At 47.7% G+C, this 16,819-nt stretch overlaps 1 protein-coding gene across 2 annotated transcripts in view; it reads right to left on the bottom strand.

The window, feature by feature from the left end:
- Nucleotides 1–2,376: 2,376 nt before the first annotated feature.
- LOC102460811 (uncharacterized) overlaps nucleotides 2,377–16,819 on the bottom strand; it is a 33,360-nt gene continuing 18,917 nt past the window's right edge. For both annotated transcript variants that reach the window (XM_075906207.1, XM_075906206.1), the window contains exons 7-9: nucleotides 13,373–13,459; nucleotides 8,472–8,619; nucleotides 2,377–7,591 (exon numbers count right to left, since the gene is read on the bottom strand). In XM_075906207.1, coding sequence (XP_075762322.1) covers nucleotides 7,560–7,591; nucleotides 8,472–8,619; nucleotides 13,373–13,459 — 267 coding nt within the window. In that variant the 3' untranslated portion in view covers nucleotides 2,377–7,559. The remainder of the gene's footprint in view (nucleotides 7,592–8,471; nucleotides 8,620–13,372; nucleotides 13,460–16,819) is intronic.

The following is a 16,819-nucleotide window of genomic DNA, read 5'->3' as shown; positions in this document are numbered from 1 at the left end:
CTTACTCAAATTGATTCCCCACTGAGAGGCAGCAGTCTGGTGTTGCAAGTTTCCACAGAGCTATTGCTGCCCATTTCTCAACTATCAGAGTGGGTCTCATTTGTGCACAGGCTACAGAAAGCTATTTTGCAAAGGTCAGTGAAAGTGGCCTTATGCATGTGCAAGTTTTGCAGCCACTGCTTATCATCCCATCGCCACATAACTATGTGGTGTCACCAGTCTGTGCTTATCATTGGAAAAGGTTCAGAAAAGGGCAACAAAATGATTTGAGGTTTGGAACGGGGTCCCATAAGAGAGATTAAAAAGACTGGGATTTTTCAGTTTAGAAAAGAGGAGTCTAAGGGGGGATATATTAGAGGTCTATAAAATCATGACTGGTGAGGAAAAAATGAATAAAGAAAAGTTATTTACTTGTTCATAACGTAAGAACTAGAGGGTCACCAAATGAAATTCATAAGTAGCAGGTTTAAAACAAAAGGAAGTTTTATTTTTTCATTCAGTGCACAATCAACCTGTGGAACTCCTTGCCAGAGGATGCTGTGAAGACCAGGACTTTTAAGAGGTTTCAGAAAAGAACTAGATAAATTCGTGGAGGTTAGGTCCATCAATGGCTATTAGCCAGGATGGGTAGGAATGGTGTCCCTGGCTTCTGTTTGTCAGAGGCTGAAAGTGGATGACAGGAAAGGAAACATGTCATGATTCCCTGTTCAATTCACTTCCTCTGGGGCATCTGGCATTGACCACTGTTAGGAAGATAGGATACTTGGCTAGATGGACCTTTGGTTTGACTCAGTATGGCCGTTCTTATGTTGCACAGCACAAGAATCGGCGTGCCACTGTGTCAACAGGATTGACTACCACCAGCGTATGCCAATAGCTCCAATCAATGGTTTCCTACATGTCTGTGTTCATGACCTCCTCGCGTTCTTCCTTACTCTGGTGGCTCCTGGCTAAACTCTGGACTTACTGCAACATAATGTGTGAGATGTTTGCAATGCTTGCCACAACACTTTGAAACTCAGTGGGGTCCATGTTTGCCATGGTGTCTGCCTGGACAAATAGGGGAAAAAAGGGAATGAAAACATTATTTGCCATTGCTTTCAAGCAGTGGGGGAGAGGGAGATGAGTGCATTATGGGAGGCTCATGACATGTACCCAGAACCACCTGCTTCCATGTTTTTGTCCCATCAGGCACTGAGAGCCTAACCCAGAATGCACATGGGCAGCAGGAAATGTGGGATAGCTACCTACAGGGCATCACTGTCAAAGCTGAAAGTAGCTACACTACTGGGGATGCACTCTGTCAACTTCATGCATACACTGAGGACATGCACCTTCCACTTCTGCAAGATCAGGTGCTAAAAATCGACCTTACTTCAACCTAATCTCGTAGTGTAGACATGATCTTAGTGTGTGTGCCATTTGGACTTTCACTTCTTCAGTGCAGAGACTTGTCTCACCAGTTGAGAAACATTACTATTTGTAACCAAAGCACTGCCCAAAGCCACACCCAGACTTTCACGTGTTCATGACTTCTTTTTTTGCCTCTACTGGGAGGGAATAGCATTGCCCCATCAGGGGACTCATTTGACGGAACTCATCTTGCCTTTGCCGACAGGATGACTCCCACGATTGCTTGTATGTGGGTCACAAGGGCTTTTTTTTCTCTTCCCTGTCACAGTGAGTGTTTCAAATAACACTTGCAGTTTTAAAGGACTGGATTTTAGGTGGTAAGAAGCCCTTAAATGTATCCCCATCAAAACCAAATACAGCCTCTAATATTTTGTTGTTGTGTAGGAAAGGAAGAAGCAAGTGCTATGGCACAAAAGAGGGCCAGTTATACTCCTAAAAAGCTGTTTTACAAGAATGCCAGTAATCTTGGGAAACCTACCATTTCCAGTTTGTATTTTAAGTAGCAATACAATGGGGGCTATTTGTTACCTGGACCACTCTCATTTAAACCAATGGGAATTGCATGTGTGTAGTTGAGGCTATGTCTACACTGCATTCTTTTTCTGGAAAATGATACGCAAATTGTGAAATGCAAATTGCATACCTTTTTCTGCTTTTTTTTCGGAAGAGGCTTTTCTGACATTGGGCCCATCGACAGGGGGCAAATGTGGAAAAAACCTCCTCTTTTGGAAGATCTCTTATTCCCCATAAAATGAGGAATGCAGGGCTTCTGAAAGAATGTGCCCATTTTTTTGGAAAATGTTTCGAAAAAGTGGACGTGTTCCCTGGACATGGCAGAGTTTTCAGGATACTTCTGGTAGACATAGCCTGAGGGGAGAATTTCATTGACCTTTCCCCCCACCATGTCTTCCTGTTCATTTAAAAGAGGAGGGAAATTCTGCTGTTGTGCAGCACCAATGTTAATAATATTGAAAGGGTACAAGTGAGAATTTGGCCTGAAGAAGATAACTGTAGGGAACAGTCTTTCTGATGTTATCCTGCCCATCTGTAACATTTTTTTCTCAAAAATCAACATGTACTAAAAAGAGGGAGAAGCTAGAAATAGTGCAATTGCAATAGCATGCTTGAGTTGAATTCTCTCTCAATACACCCCACTGTTAAGATGCTTTTACACTTGCAAAGTGGGAAGGCCTAAAATGTCTTTTCTTCCACGTTTGTTTTCCAAATTCATGTGCTACTCTGTGGGGTGTGTGTACTAAATCAAATTCTTTGTTTTGGGGTTTTTTTTCCCCTGCCTCTAAAGCCAGGACAGCGTTGATTGCGAGCAGGTATAATAATCCATTGCAGTTTCAAACATCTCCAAGGGGGTTGATAGTCACCAGTGCTTTTTGCGGAAATACTATGCTGCTCCCGTTCAGGCAAAAGTCCCTTTTGCGCAAAAGGGCCAGTGTAGACAGCTGAGATTTGTTTTCTGCAAAAAAGCTCCAATTGCGAAAATGGCGATTGGGGCTTTTTTGCGCAAAACCGTGTCTAGATTGACCATGGACGCTTTTCCGCAAAAAGTGTTTTTGCGGAAAAGCGTCCGTGCCAATCTAGACGCTCTGTTCCGAAAATGCTTTCAACGGAAAACGTTTCCATTAAAAGCATTTCCGGAAAATCATGCTAGTCTAGACGTAGCCCTTGGCTCCGCCTCCTTACTGCCCCTTCTCCGAGGCCCTGCCCCTGCTCACTCCATGCTCGCTCACTTTTATCAGGCTGGAGGCAGGGGTTTGGATGCAGAGGGACTCAGGACTAGGGTAGGGGTTTGGGTGAAGGAGAGGTCCAGGACTGGGGCCAGGGTTCAGAATGCAGGCTCCAGCTGGGCACCGCTTACCACGAGTGGCTCCTGGGTGGTGGTGCAGGGGGCTAAGGGAGGCTCACTCCTACCCTGGACCTGCACCACTTCCAAAAGCAGCCAGCAAACTCCCTCCATCCCTGTCCCCCACCCCCCTCTGTGGAGATGGGGGAAAAGGTGGAGGGAGGGGCACCCTGACAGCACCCTCTCCTCTTCTTCCTGTGCCCTGCACAGCAAGCACGAGGCTCCCAGGAGTGAGGGGCACCTCCAAGGCTGAGGGAAGGAGCAGTGTGGCAGTGCTGAGAGGGGCAGATGAAGTGCCCGAACTTTATAGCCTCCCAGCAAACCAGTCCGAATCCCCTGTCAGAGATTCCAAGATCTACCAGTGGATCCCGATCGACTGGTTGGTGACCACTGCTCCAGATGTATGTAATTAGAAACAGAATTCTGAGAAGAGCACATGGGGTAGATGATCCTACTATAGACAAAAAAAGCAACTATTATTCCTTCTATTGTGTGCACTTAGAAATTTCAGTGTTGTGAACCACTAGCCTCTTGGACAGGAGCTGAGTTAACAATTGGAAAGTGAAGTCTTCAGCCAGCTTCACTCCGTAACAGCTGACATGGATCGCATTTAAACTCCTGACCCAAAGTAGAGCTATGAAAATGGTCAATCAATAAGCATACCAGTAAGCAGGAGGTTTGCCAATAGACTTAACAGCTAACCAGTTCCCGCCAGTGACCTCAAGCAGCAGCCAGCTTCATTGGGCTGGGGCAGCCTCGGCCATGGAGGCATCAGCAGGACTGGAGACAGTTGTGTTAGGATGGGATAGAGGGCTGGGCAGCGAGCCCAGAATTAAAACAGTAACACACACACCCATTTTAACATCCCTACCCTCAAGGTGAAAGTCGCTGCTTCTCACGGCAAAGCTTGTTGCCAGCTGAAGTCTCCTGTTAGATTCTGTAAATCGCTCGGATTCATTGGTTGGGAATGAATGGCCTCATTCTTGCTGTTATCAATGCGTTTGGGGTTGCTGGTGGAGTAAGGCTGGATTTTCAGCTTGGGAGAGCTGGATTCAGTTCTTGCCTTAGTCACTGGTGAAAGTGAAACAAAATACAGGACTATGTAGCACTTTAAAGACTAACAAGATGGTTTATTAGATGATGAGTTTTTGTGGGCCAGACCCACTTCCTCAGATCAAATAGTGGAAGAAAATAGTCACAACCATATATACCAAAGGATACAATTAAAAAAATGAACACATATGAAAAGGACAAATCACATTTCAGAACAGGAGGGGGATGCGGGGGAAGGAAGGTGAATGCCTGTGAGTTAATGATATTAGAGATGGGGAAGGGCAGATGTCTGTGAGTTAAAGTGAATTTGTGTCACCTTAGTCTGTAATGATTCAATCGGTTCAAGAGTGACCCTGGGATTGGAATATCTGGGATATGAAGGCAAGCGGTGCGGATCAGACTTGGAGGACATTGGCAGAGCTGGTGAGGGGGTGCAGAACTAGTATAAGAAGGTGTGTTGCAGAGCATGACTTCAGTGCCCTGACAGTACTGTATGTGGAGAATCTTGCCTGGGTCAAGCCCATGGTTTGCCTGCTTCAAACAAACCTACCTGGCCCTCACTTGGACATGCACTAAATACACTAACAAACTAGCTTTAACAAAAGCTCTTGTTGCTCAGATCCTAATGTGAACTGCTATGCTGCATTGGTAACTAAAGAATAAACATTCATGGGGATGTTAATGTGCTTTTAAAATGAACGTGATAGGTAACTTGTTACTCTGAGCTCATTTAAAAAAAAACCTTAATAAATGTGAAATGTAACAGACTACTAGAGGAGCTTGTAGTGGGACAGCTGCCCCACTAGGGCCAGAAGGGGCAAAAGCAGGCTAGAGGGAGCCTGCACTGTTGGTCCTGACCAGGGAGAGGGCAGGACCAGTTTCCAGAGAAGCACCTGAAACAAAGTAGTGCTGGGCAGGCTCCCTGAAGCTAGAGACAGAGGCTCCAGCCTCCTACCCATCAGGCTGCAGGCCTCGAAATGGGCCAGGAGGGTGTGTGTGTCCCAGGGAACAGGAGGCAATTAAGAAGGGGGAGAGGAGAGCAGAATAAGGCAGCTGTCAGAGGGTCCCTGGGCCAGGACCCCCCTTTCCTCCTTGCACTGCACACTGGGGAGTGGCCATTATGGGCTGTGGCTTGCCCCTGAAGTGAGGGGCTAGGCTGAGGCTGCAGTTGGCCACCATGGCAGAGACAAGACTGAGGACTGCTGACCCCCCCTCCCCCGGAAGGGGGGTAAGAAACCAGTGTGCTGGGCACTGCTGGAGGGCAGCATTCTGAAGATGCCGTGGTCTGGGAGCGCTGCAGGTTCAAAGCGAGAGCATGGAACAAGTGTGAAGCAATGGCCAGAGAGGGGGCGCCCTGCTGAGGACAGTGTTAATGCCCAGTGTGACCAGGAGGTGCTGTGGCAGTGAATCACAACCCCTTTACAGAGCCCATTCGGGAATAAAAACCAGTTTTTCTTAAAAGGTTAATTTCCTGAGGCATAACCATCTATTGTTGCTTTCTTGGAGATTAGTATTTGCGTCTAGTCACAGCTGTGTTACTTGTAGTTGTAAAATCATTTGTTACCGCCTTAGGAAGAGGATGTGAGGGAGAAGAAGTAAATAACAAGGATGTATTAGCAAGGTGTCCATTTTTTAAAAACTGCAATAACATTTTGACAGCGCTTAGCTGCCCAGTAGAAGCATTGCAACCGCCATGTCGGAGGAGAGAGCCAGGGCAAGTCTGCTTATTTAAAAACATTTATCGAGCAAATCTGCTTTCTGCATTTCTGCAACAATTTTAAAAGTAAAAACATTTTATCTTAGTGAAGCCAGAGTATATGTCCAATGGCTTAGGGCAGAGACTGAACTTCCTTGTTCATTCTTGGTGCTGCCACTGATGTGCTGTGTAGCACACCCATTCTTTCTCTCTGCAAATAGTCTAAGGGCCACAAAGTGGGACAGTGAACCACACCCAGTAAGCATGTGGGTTACATGACCACTTATCTGCGCTTCTGTTTCTTCAGCTATAGAGTGGATATAGCTCTACCTCACAGGAGTACAGAGAGGCTCAATTTTTCAAATATTTCGAGAGCCTTTGCTGTAAGAAACAATGCATAAAAATACTGTATATTACACTAGCTACTTAATCTCAGCACTTCACCCATGATTTTTAAATACTAACTCCGACTGAATCTCTGCCCACAACACACCAACTGCAGTTGTAATTCCAATCCATATATGATCGATTCCTTTGCATGTTATCAGGCTGATAACCCTCAGAAAAAAACAACTCACCATCCCCAAAATGTGTTTACAACTTTATTGAAAAATACAAAGCCAGTAACAAAAGCTTCCAATTACTAAAATATCAAACTTTTTATAGTATTAAAGGCTTAATGTAACCATCAATCTCAGTTATGAAATGGCATGTTTGTTAGGTACTCACACAATTGGCTTTAGTTAATTTGAGTTTGTTTTGCAAACTAATTTTTAGTTGGATTTACAAAAAAAATATTTCAATTTAAGAAGATAGTTGAGGAGCAAAAGGCCTAGCCATGCTGTTACGGTACAAGCAATTGCACGGCCATATCAGAAGCCAGGAGAGGTGTAAAAATCATAGAAACATCTTGGCTTTTTAAAAAAAAGAATTTACTTGCTCCAGTAGTGCAACAGAGGATGTGCACGGTAAGACAATGCTGCACATCACACGGGAAACTGTGGCAGGCCAATCCTCTCTTATGCCTCACTGTTCAATCAGAAAGCCCGTATCTCTGTGGTCTATGTGACAGCCAGAAGATAGTAGTGTTCCGCTTTAGTTTTAAATTCTACGCAATTAACCTCTGCTCACGTGCACATCTGTATAGTCTTGGGTCACACAGCGGTGGCCATCGCAACAGTGTGGAATAATGCAAAAAGTGCTATCCTGTCAGCAGGAGCAAGAGTGGAATGGAAGGGGCGGGGTTAGTCTGGAAAGCAGAAAGGGCTCTGGAAAGTTACCCGCTGCACTGCTTGGATACATGGATTCAGGAAGCACAAAGCAAATTATGGAATGTGCAGAGACCAAACGGTGAAATGGGAGGACCAAAGGCATCGAGGAGCTGGAATTCCGCGTGTTGGGCTGAGTTATCTGAATAAACACCCAATGAAATGAATCCCGTCATTTCGTGCTTTGTAGGCAGGGTGAGGGATGGGGTCCTTCCCGCTGTGGTTTCACTCTATAAGAGGACCAAATGGCACCGGACAAAGTTGCTGCCCCTCAGGAATCTATCCTTCCATAGGAAGAAAACACTATGAAGAAAGAAAAAGGAAGGTCATTGGAAGAGCCACCTTCTAGCACCACCATACAAAGGATGGGTCATGAAGCACAAGAGAGGGCCATAGAAACATGAGAGTTCAAATCCCAGCAGTGGCAGTTGCTGCAGTAAGTCTCTTCTTTCTGTGCCTCTGTTTTTCCAGGAGTTCAGCTGCCCCTCCTGAGGCACTGTGAGGCTCAGCGGGTTTGGAAAGCGCGATGAAGATTAAAAAATGCCCGTTTATGTAGCCTAGATGTATGAATAACATCTTTCTATAAAGCTTCTCTCAGGGCAGGTGCCCACTGCAGCCTAGGCTGAGTGATATCTTTGACTGGCGTCACCTTCCTGGAGAAGGCATGTGTCATTCACTGCCCTGTCGGAGCTGAGAAGCCCATGGCCAGGTCAGTAAATTCAGAGGCTGCAGCAGCATCTGCTGTAGTTAAGGGTCTGTCTATTGTCATAAACTGGCAGGTGTTAACAACCCCCTTTACCACCACAAAAACTCCCTGTTTGACTGTGGCTGAAATGCTACTGAGTCTAGAGATGTGAAAGGTTAACTGGCAAGCCTCACCCTTAACCAGCAGGCGGTTCCGGTTAACCGTGGCAGGCCAAGCTGCCCCCTCCCCTCCCACTGCAGGTTACATGCTGGCTTCCCAGGAGCGGGACCAGCAGCAGAACCTTCTTTCTGGGAGCAGGGCCAGCAAGGTCTGCCGGTCCAGCTCCCGGGGAGGCTTCCTGCGGGCTCTGTAGTATAAAGCTTAAATAACCACTATGATTTGGAGCGGTTACACGGTTACATTTTTAACTGCGTTTTTACATCCCCACTTACAGATTGTAGCCTCCTTGCCCTGGCCAGTTTATCACTAAATACTCACTTCTCTCTCTCAGCCCCTGCCCAAAGCTGCGATAGACATGGAACAGCGCCCAGAACAGAACAGATTTGATTGCCACGGAGATGCAAGAGCCGATGATGACGGCAGCTTCCAAGGCATAGGAACTTCCCTTGCCCCAGTCTCTTATCACCTGAAGAAAAATGGAGAGACACCAATCAACACTTGTGTTGACAGAAACCTGCTGTCATAATGGAATGAGCCATGAATCTGCCAAACCAGGTAAGTGGAGAGGTAGCCGGGTGGATGCCAAGGAGGGAGCTGCATTTATGGCACGTGGTTGGGTTTCATCTTCTGGTTTTGTGGGTTACGCAATGATCTCCTACCTAGTCCAACCCCAACAGATCACAAAAACTACCTCCACCAGCAGCCTGCTAGTAGTTTTTAAAGACTGACGAGAGTTAGCTGGTTAGGCCGTGGTGTTCAACATGCTTGCCATTAGCCACATGTGGCTATTCGGCTGGTTGAGTGTGGCTAATTGGTTTAAACAATATGGCTGTGTCTACACTGGCATGAATTTCTGGAAATGCTTAAAACAGAATAGTTTTCGTTATAAGTATTTCCAGAAAAAGAGTGTCTACATTGGCAGGCTGCTTTTCCGGAAAAGCCCCTTTTCCGGAAAAGCATCTGTGGCCAATGTAGACGCGCTTTTCCGGAAAAGAGCCCCGATCGTCATTTTCGCGATCGGGGCTTTTTTCCGGAAAAGACTACTGGGCTGTCTACACTGGCCCTTTTCTGGAACAGTGTTCTGGAATAAGGACTTATGCCCGAGCGGCAGCTTTTCCGGAATAGCGGCTGATTTTGTACAGTAGAGCATCGTTGCTTTTCCGGAAATTCAAGGGCCAGTGTAGACAGCTCGCAGCTTATTCCGGAAAAGCGGCTGATTTTCCGGAATAAGTGGCCCAGTGTAGACACAGCCCCCGGCTATTTGGCCGGTTGAGTGTGGCTAGTTCGCTATAGCAGCAGCCATTATAGAGGCTACTGCTTCAGAACTTGTTGGACATCTGGGAGACGGCTTTTTGCTACAGCACTGATCCCTGTAGACCAGGGTCGAGGAATATTGGTAGGAAATTTGCCATATTGCTTCAGGTGCAGTATCTGTTTTGTAAATAGGCAGGGCTTCAGTCTCCATGGTTAACGCTTTTGCATCTTTCACCAGCATTACATTAAAAAATAATGGAGAAACAGACACTTGCCTTTCCTTCATTTCTGCTGCACCCATCTTCAGTACCAACCCATTCCTCCCCTTATCTCTTAGTCCTTGACTTGATTTCAGCTTGAGCCCATCACATGATGCCACTCACTGATCTCATACGGAATAGCAACCAAACTGCATCATGCCTGGTACTTTAAAGCTTTATGAAAGCCATGTGAAAACAATACTCTCCCTAAACTGAAAGATTAGCCAGATCTGGCATAAGTCGCGCAGGGCCCTCTCTTCCACTGGCCTCTCTCCATTGTGGGTTTGGGGACAAAGCTGTTTTTACATGGCTTTCATTGCACTGATGTTACCATGAATAATAAGGACATACTCTTCATGACTCTCCTACCAGCTTGACAGATCTTCCTCTAGTCTTGCAGGCTTTTATTAGCACCTGTTTATATAAGCAGCCTATTCCAGGAATCACTTTCCATTTCTAGCTTCTTTTTCCCCAGAGTCAGCAGGGTAGCCATGCTAATCTGTTTCAGCAACAGCGAGGAACGCTATGGCAGCTTAAAGACTAACACGTGTATTTAGGCACAAGCTTTTGGGGGGTAGGGCCCACTTCGTCAGATGCATGAAATGGAAATGTCAGTTTGGCAGGGATACGTGTACGTCCAAAGATGCGTGTGTGCATATATCCCTGCCAAATGGAAGTTGCCATTTCATGCATCTGAAAAGCTAATGCCCAAATTTTAGTCTTTAAGGTGCTACAGGATTTCTCATTGTTTCCCAGTGCTTCTACTTTATCCAGGAATGGGGTCTTCCAATCATTGCCTGTGAAGCAGTGCAGTAGCTCCTGCTGCCTGTCTAGCATTAACCTCTGTAGAACTATTAACAAACAGCTTTGATCACAAAGAATTCCTCAAAAGCCTAAAATCCCTCGGCTCCTACATCATTCACATTCATTTAGTCACCTTCTGCAGTGTCCCATCACGTCATTCCAAGCCCTTTCGTGGGCAGGGCCCTGCTATGTATTTTTCAAGCAGAAACATTCCTTATCTCATTAGCTATTATGGTTCTTATCTTGCAGACTCAATAATGACTTGGCAGAAAAGTCTAAACTGTGCCAGAGTTACCAAGTCCAATCAACACGCTTTCCTTGGACACGCTTCGTTTGTAGCATTCAAGGTGCACCCCTCTGTTGGGCCCTTACAAAGCAGCACGTGTAGCTGGATTTTAACCTGTGTTATTTAGAAGGCTATAACAAGCATGCTTTCGCCTCTCTCTTGCTCCCCCTCCCCACTGTCTGCCATGAAGATTTATGATTTTCATAGTGGTGACGGATGGCAGAACGAGGAGCAATGGTCTCAAGTTGCAGTGGGGGAGGTCTAGGTTGATAGTAGGAAAAACTATTTCCCATAGCGGGTGGTGGAGCACTGGGATGGGTTCCCTAGGGAGGGGGTGGAATCTCCATCCCTAGAGGTTTTTAAGTCCCGGCTTGACAAAGCCCTGGCTGGGATGGTTTAGTTGGGGTTGGTCCTGCTTTAAGCGAAGGGTAGGACTCTATGACCTCCTGAGGTCTCTTCCAGCCCTAGGATCTTATAATTTTGAGTGAAATTCTGTCACTTCCTTGTTTGAATGGACCTGGAACAGAGTGAAAGCAGAGTGGCGATTTTTGGTTAAAAACCCCTTTTCCCCCATGTTGTAAAGCTATCCCAGCTGGGGGATGTAAGCGACTCTGCTCTCACCCTGCACAGAACAGGGCAGGTGAATACAGGAGAGACCTCTAAAGAAAGTGAGGGGTGCAGGAAGGGGTACTCGAGACACTCTTGCAGTCTCCCCTTTGAGTCCCAATGGCAGTAGTGCCCCAGTATGGGGCTAAGGATTGCCCAGCTGTGACGTACAAGCAAGATTCAGAGCAAATTCCAACTCAGGTGATTCAATTCTGCCTGTTCAAATTCTCTGGTAATTTCAGTTGCTGTGTTCTTCCCCTCCAGCCCTAACCTGTTATGGAGACGGCAGTGTTGGTGCTATATAGCAGCCCTGCGATTCAGTGGAGAACTGATTGGTAGGAGGGATTTCCTAGAATCAGAGAGGCTTAAAACATTGATGGTTGTCAAGCACTCTGAGGTCCTCAGATGGGAGGTGCTAAAGAAGAGCAGAATTACTAGGAGGTAATTTCTGCTCCCTGTGTGAAACACGGAGTAACTTTCCTAGCCAGAGACTTGTTTGTTAATTCCTTCCCTGGGTGGGCTCTCTTTCAGGATTGTTGCAGCTTCAGTAGTGTAACCTGAGCTGTTGTGTCACTCACTCGTCTGCCGTGAGGCTGCCAGATGCAGGAACAGACAGGAAACAAAACCCGTCACTTCTGATTCTTCAGAAATTAAAAGTCCCCGTTCAGAGTCTCAAACCTGCCTTTCCTCGGAAGTCTCTTGTGTCATGCTACCAGGAAAGGTCCTGAATTTTGCATGGGGCCATCTGATATTGGAGTTGCTAAAGCAACTGTCTCTGTTTAATGAATAATATATTCAGAAATTAAATAATGTACACACTGGACCCGGGGCTCTGTTTGAGCTCCCCAGGGCTCAGGTGCTACAAATTCCTCCTGAACGAGGATGGAGACTCTAACCAGAGGAACCTCCTTCCCAGCTGGCTTTGCTCTTGTTGGGCAGTTACTTATTGGCAGATCCGTGATATCCATGTTGGAAGAGGCCAGGGGACAGCTCCGGGATTAAAGGGCAGCTTTCAGGCCTGGGGCTGTTCCACTCCGGGAGAAGAGTGATTTATTCTGGTGACCCTGTGGCTGCCAGGAGCCTGGGATCGAGGTGGGGGGTGTGGAGTCACTGAGGTGTGGCAGCAAGGAGTAATAGCACAGCAGCGTGGCCCGATGCTCAGTGGTCTGGGGGGGGTGCTTGGCACTGCCACAGGGGGACCTGGCTCAGATCCCGGTCTCCCAGGGTTGGGCTGCCAATGCTGTGGAGGCAGCGTGTCAGACCCAAAGGGAAGGGTCTTGGTTCAGCAGCCACCCCTCAGGCCTCACATGGAAAAGCACCGGCTGGTATGAAAAACACGAACCCTTCCTAGCATTCAGGCCCTGCAATAAGCTGCTGTGCACTCCCCCATGCTCATCCTCTACCTCCTCTCTCCTCTGGGTGCCGACAGGCCGGGACAGCATAGTGATAAGCGCCTTGGAAACGCATGAGCTGCAGAGCTTTGCAGTTTGCTGTGTCTGTGCTGTCTTAGCTATGTCTGGAAGAAAGGGGGAGGGTCGTGCTGCCTACAGAAATCTCCAGCACACGCTAACCCTGAGGGCCTGCAGCTGGCCGAGAAGGAGGCTGGAGGCTAAGAGACCTCTTGAGGGAGGGAGGGCTGCGTTATCAAGAACAGCATTATCTTATGCTAGGGAATTTCTGCCTCCTTTCCCCAATCAGTCCTGATACTGTGGCCATGGGAGGGACTGCCAGTGCCTCTCCCTGTATGCAGGCAACTCGAGAGCAACTTAACATTAGGGGTGTTTTCTCTGGCTGCATGATAAACATTATGGGCCCGATTCTGAAAGGTTCAGCATGCCTGCTGCTCTCAAGCATTTTAATGGGAGCTCTGGCAACATGCACAACTGCTGCTGCTATCAGGAGCTGGAAGGGGTATGTCTGGGGGCACAGATTTGTTACAAGGGATGCAGCAATATAGAAACATTTTATCCCCAGACTTATTTTAGATCAACAAACACTTGATAAGTTACCATGTAGAGCAGGTAGACGAGATTAGCCACTTCTGGTATGTTCTGAGTCAGAAAAATCCAGACCACAGGTTTTAACTCTTTTAAAATCTGTAAAATAAAATGGGATACAAGCAGCTTTAAAACTTGGAGGCTGGAGACTGGGAAGAGGCACCTGGCTGGTCTAACTTAGCTCTGGGATTCCCCTCCTGCCCCTCCCTCCAGCCTGCACCTTAGCAGGAAAGGGCATATGCCTTGATTGACCCCTCGCCTCCGTACAACATCAAACCATCCAGTTTAAGACTTATGCACAAAACCAGCCCCCTGCCCTTGCCCAGAGTAAGAGGACCTCTTGATTCAGAATGTTTCATATCTTGGCCTTTCACGGCTGCAACCCGGGATTCAAGTCTCAGTTGCTGCCCTCTAGTTTCTGTTCGCCTCTCACCACACACGGATGGATGCGGTTTGAGAGGGGGCTGGTGCCAGCTGATAGTGCAGGTCAGAAAAGAAGCATATTGGCCTGGCTATATGGGGGAAGTGTAGATACCACTGACTACTGTCTGGTTTGAGCCAATCTAGTCACCCTCCACTGTCCTGAACTTCAGCTCATTCAGCCCCGTAAAGCTTCCCATGGGGTTGACAGCTAGTTTAAATGGAGACGCCACCTTTTCACTAAAGGACTATTCCCTTTGGCTACGTCTAGACTGGCATGATTTTCTGCAAATGCTTTCAATGGAAAAGTTTTTCCGTTAAAAGCATTTGCGGAAAAGAGCGTCTAGATTGGCATGGACGCTTTTCCGCAAAAACACTTTTCGCAGAAAAACGTCCGTGCCAATCTAGACGTGGTTTTGCGCAAGAAAGCCCCGATCGACATTTTCACCATCAGGGCTTTTTTGCACAAAACAGTTTTTAGCTGTCTACACTGGCCCTTTTGCGCAAAAGCATTTCCGGAAAAGGGCTTTTGCCCGAAAGGGAGTGTGAAAGCATTTGTGCAAGAAGCACTGATTTTGTACATTACAAAGTCAGTGTTCTTGCGCAAAATCAAGCGGCCAGTGTAGACAGCTGGGAAGTTTCTGCTTTTGCAGAAAACCTTGCCAGTCTAGACGCAGCCTTTGTGACAGGGTCAGGCCAGAAGGACACACAAAAGTAATGGAAGGGAGGTATATTAGCCACAGACTGAGTAAATCTCTGTTCCCAGGGTAAATGGGCAGGGCTAGACCCGAACCAGCGAGAACTTGCCAGAATCAATCGGGGCAATGAAGCACCTGGAGCTGATTAAGTGGGCTTGCAGAGTCAGGTGAGCCCAGGCTAGCTAGAACACCTGGGGCCAATTAAAGAACCAGTTGAGACAAAAGAGCTTCCCTGCAGTTTGCTCCCCGCATGCTGAGAGGACAGAGGGAGCGTTGCTGGGAGACTGAGAGGATCAAGCTCCAGTGGCTATTAGGAAGAAGGGCCTGATAGAAGGAAGGTGATGGGGAAGATGCGGGGAAGTAGACCAGGGATTTGGTAGCGGTCTCACAGCTGGTATTGGAGACTCTCCTAGGCAGCGGTTATTACAGGGCCCTAGGCTGGAACCCGGAGTCGAAGATGGGTCTGGGTTTCCCCCAACACCCACTTCCCATTTCCACTCAGGGGAAAGTCTGGCTGAGGAAAAGAAAGGGGCTTGCCCAGACCTGCATTATTTGCAGATCCACTGAGACTGTGAAGTTTGGTTTCCCTTTATAACTCGTCACATTCTAGCCAATGATGAGTAGCTCAGCAAACAGCAAGGCGATGCCCTGGGTGTGGTGCCTGAACTGAAAGCTTCTGCGAGCCTCTGAGGCAAGGAAATCTGCCTGAAAGCACCAGACCCTCCAAGATCAGGTAGGAGCTTTGTTACACCTTGAAGCTGATGTTTGCTTAACGTGCCTCAAATCATTCTCTCCTTTCCTTCTGGCTGGCTTCCAGGGGTACACCCTGAGTCACTCCAACAAAATTAATGTTTACCCAGCTTGCCGACTGATAAGTGCAGGGTGTGGATAATCTTCTTCTTCCTGGAGGGAAATAAAGTCACCAAAGACTAAATTCATGGAGCTGAGAGACTGACAAGGTCTAACTGGGACAAAGTGATCTCTCTGCTCAGCCCCAGGGTCAGAGAAAGAGGAAGGGTGCAATGTACATCACACCTGAGTGGGCGCCTCAGGACTTTCTTCTGGCCTTCCTCAACCAGAGCAGCGGGTCTGATCAAGGAGAGGAGAAAGAGCTGAGTCACAGGGAAGCATGCACCTGCCTGGAACAACTGTCCCCACAGGCGTTACCACGTTTGAACAGACCAGACCACAGGTCCATCAAGTGATCAGTTATTGAAACTACAGCAAGGGTTCAAAAGATGGGGTGCCAGACCCTTTCTGGGAGATACCCCTGATTTGCTGCTGACCCTGTGTTCTCTCCCCTCTACTGGGCGGCACTACGTGATGCTCCCTGCGTGGTCTGTGGTGGTACCAATGAAGGAGGGCTGTAGAAAGAGGATGTGGGAGACAGGAAAGCACCATAAGAAGGACAGAACTGGAAACAGGAGAATAGAGAGACTAGAAAATGATAAGGGGGCAGGGAGGGAAAGAGCTGGGGGTGGACAACAGACTACTAAACCACAGAACTAGAAAGAAGTATCACGACAAGAAAAGGGAGATGAAGAGAAGAGACATTAAAATAAGAGCAGGATAAAGGTCAAAACCAGGTGAGATGGAACAACTGTCAGAGCAGGATCGGGGGGTATTTTGGAAGGGCTGGAGTAAAGCTGGGGTCCCCCAGGTGCTGAAGAGGACCGTGTTGTGCCAGGCACTTCCAGGTTATTGGCATTAAAGCTTTTACACCTGTTGTAGATTCATGTGCCTCCGTGTTTCTGCCACCACAACAACCCGAGAGTTGGCCCTTGTCTATGATGTCTTGCAGGCTGAGGGCGCCAAGCGAAGGAGCGTTTCAGAGGGCGGCGAGAAAGCTCTACATTCTTTGCAGTGAGCTGACTGTGCGAAGCTTGTCCATGTGGAGATGGGGGATGGGAAGTCCCCTTCTTGACCCTGTCACAAGGAACCTATACCCCAAAGCCAGAGACAGAACTGTGCCCCACCTTGGAATGCAGAATTGCAAGAGTCTGATTGTGAAACATTCCCTACCTTGTAAAATCCAGTTGCCCCATCTGGGACCCCTGCAGCAGAGGGTGCCACAGGCTGGTAAGAGGTAGCGCTGCTTTAAATGGAGCAGGTGTGTAAGTTACACCACAAGTCTCTGTTCTCTTATTCCTGAGCAGTGCAAGGCTGTGTCGGTGTTGGGGGGACACAGGCTGGTGTTCAGCATTGCTACTCCTGCACTGCGGTGTTGCCAGAGGAGCTGTCATGTGGACAGGGCTCTGAGCAGGGTAAGATGACAGACGGCCCACAGGAGCATTTGCTGCTGTTAATGTGCAGATCTCCACCCTTGTCCTGCCCTTTCCTT

This window comes from Pelodiscus sinensis, chromosome 23 (assembly GCF_049634645.1).
Source record: "Pelodiscus sinensis isolate JC-2024 chromosome 23, ASM4963464v1, whole genome shotgun sequence".
In the NCBI taxonomy this organism is placed as follows: domain Eukaryota; kingdom Metazoa; phylum Chordata; order Testudines; family Trionychidae; genus Pelodiscus; species Pelodiscus sinensis.
This window is presented reverse-complemented; position numbering and strand designations above follow the sequence as displayed.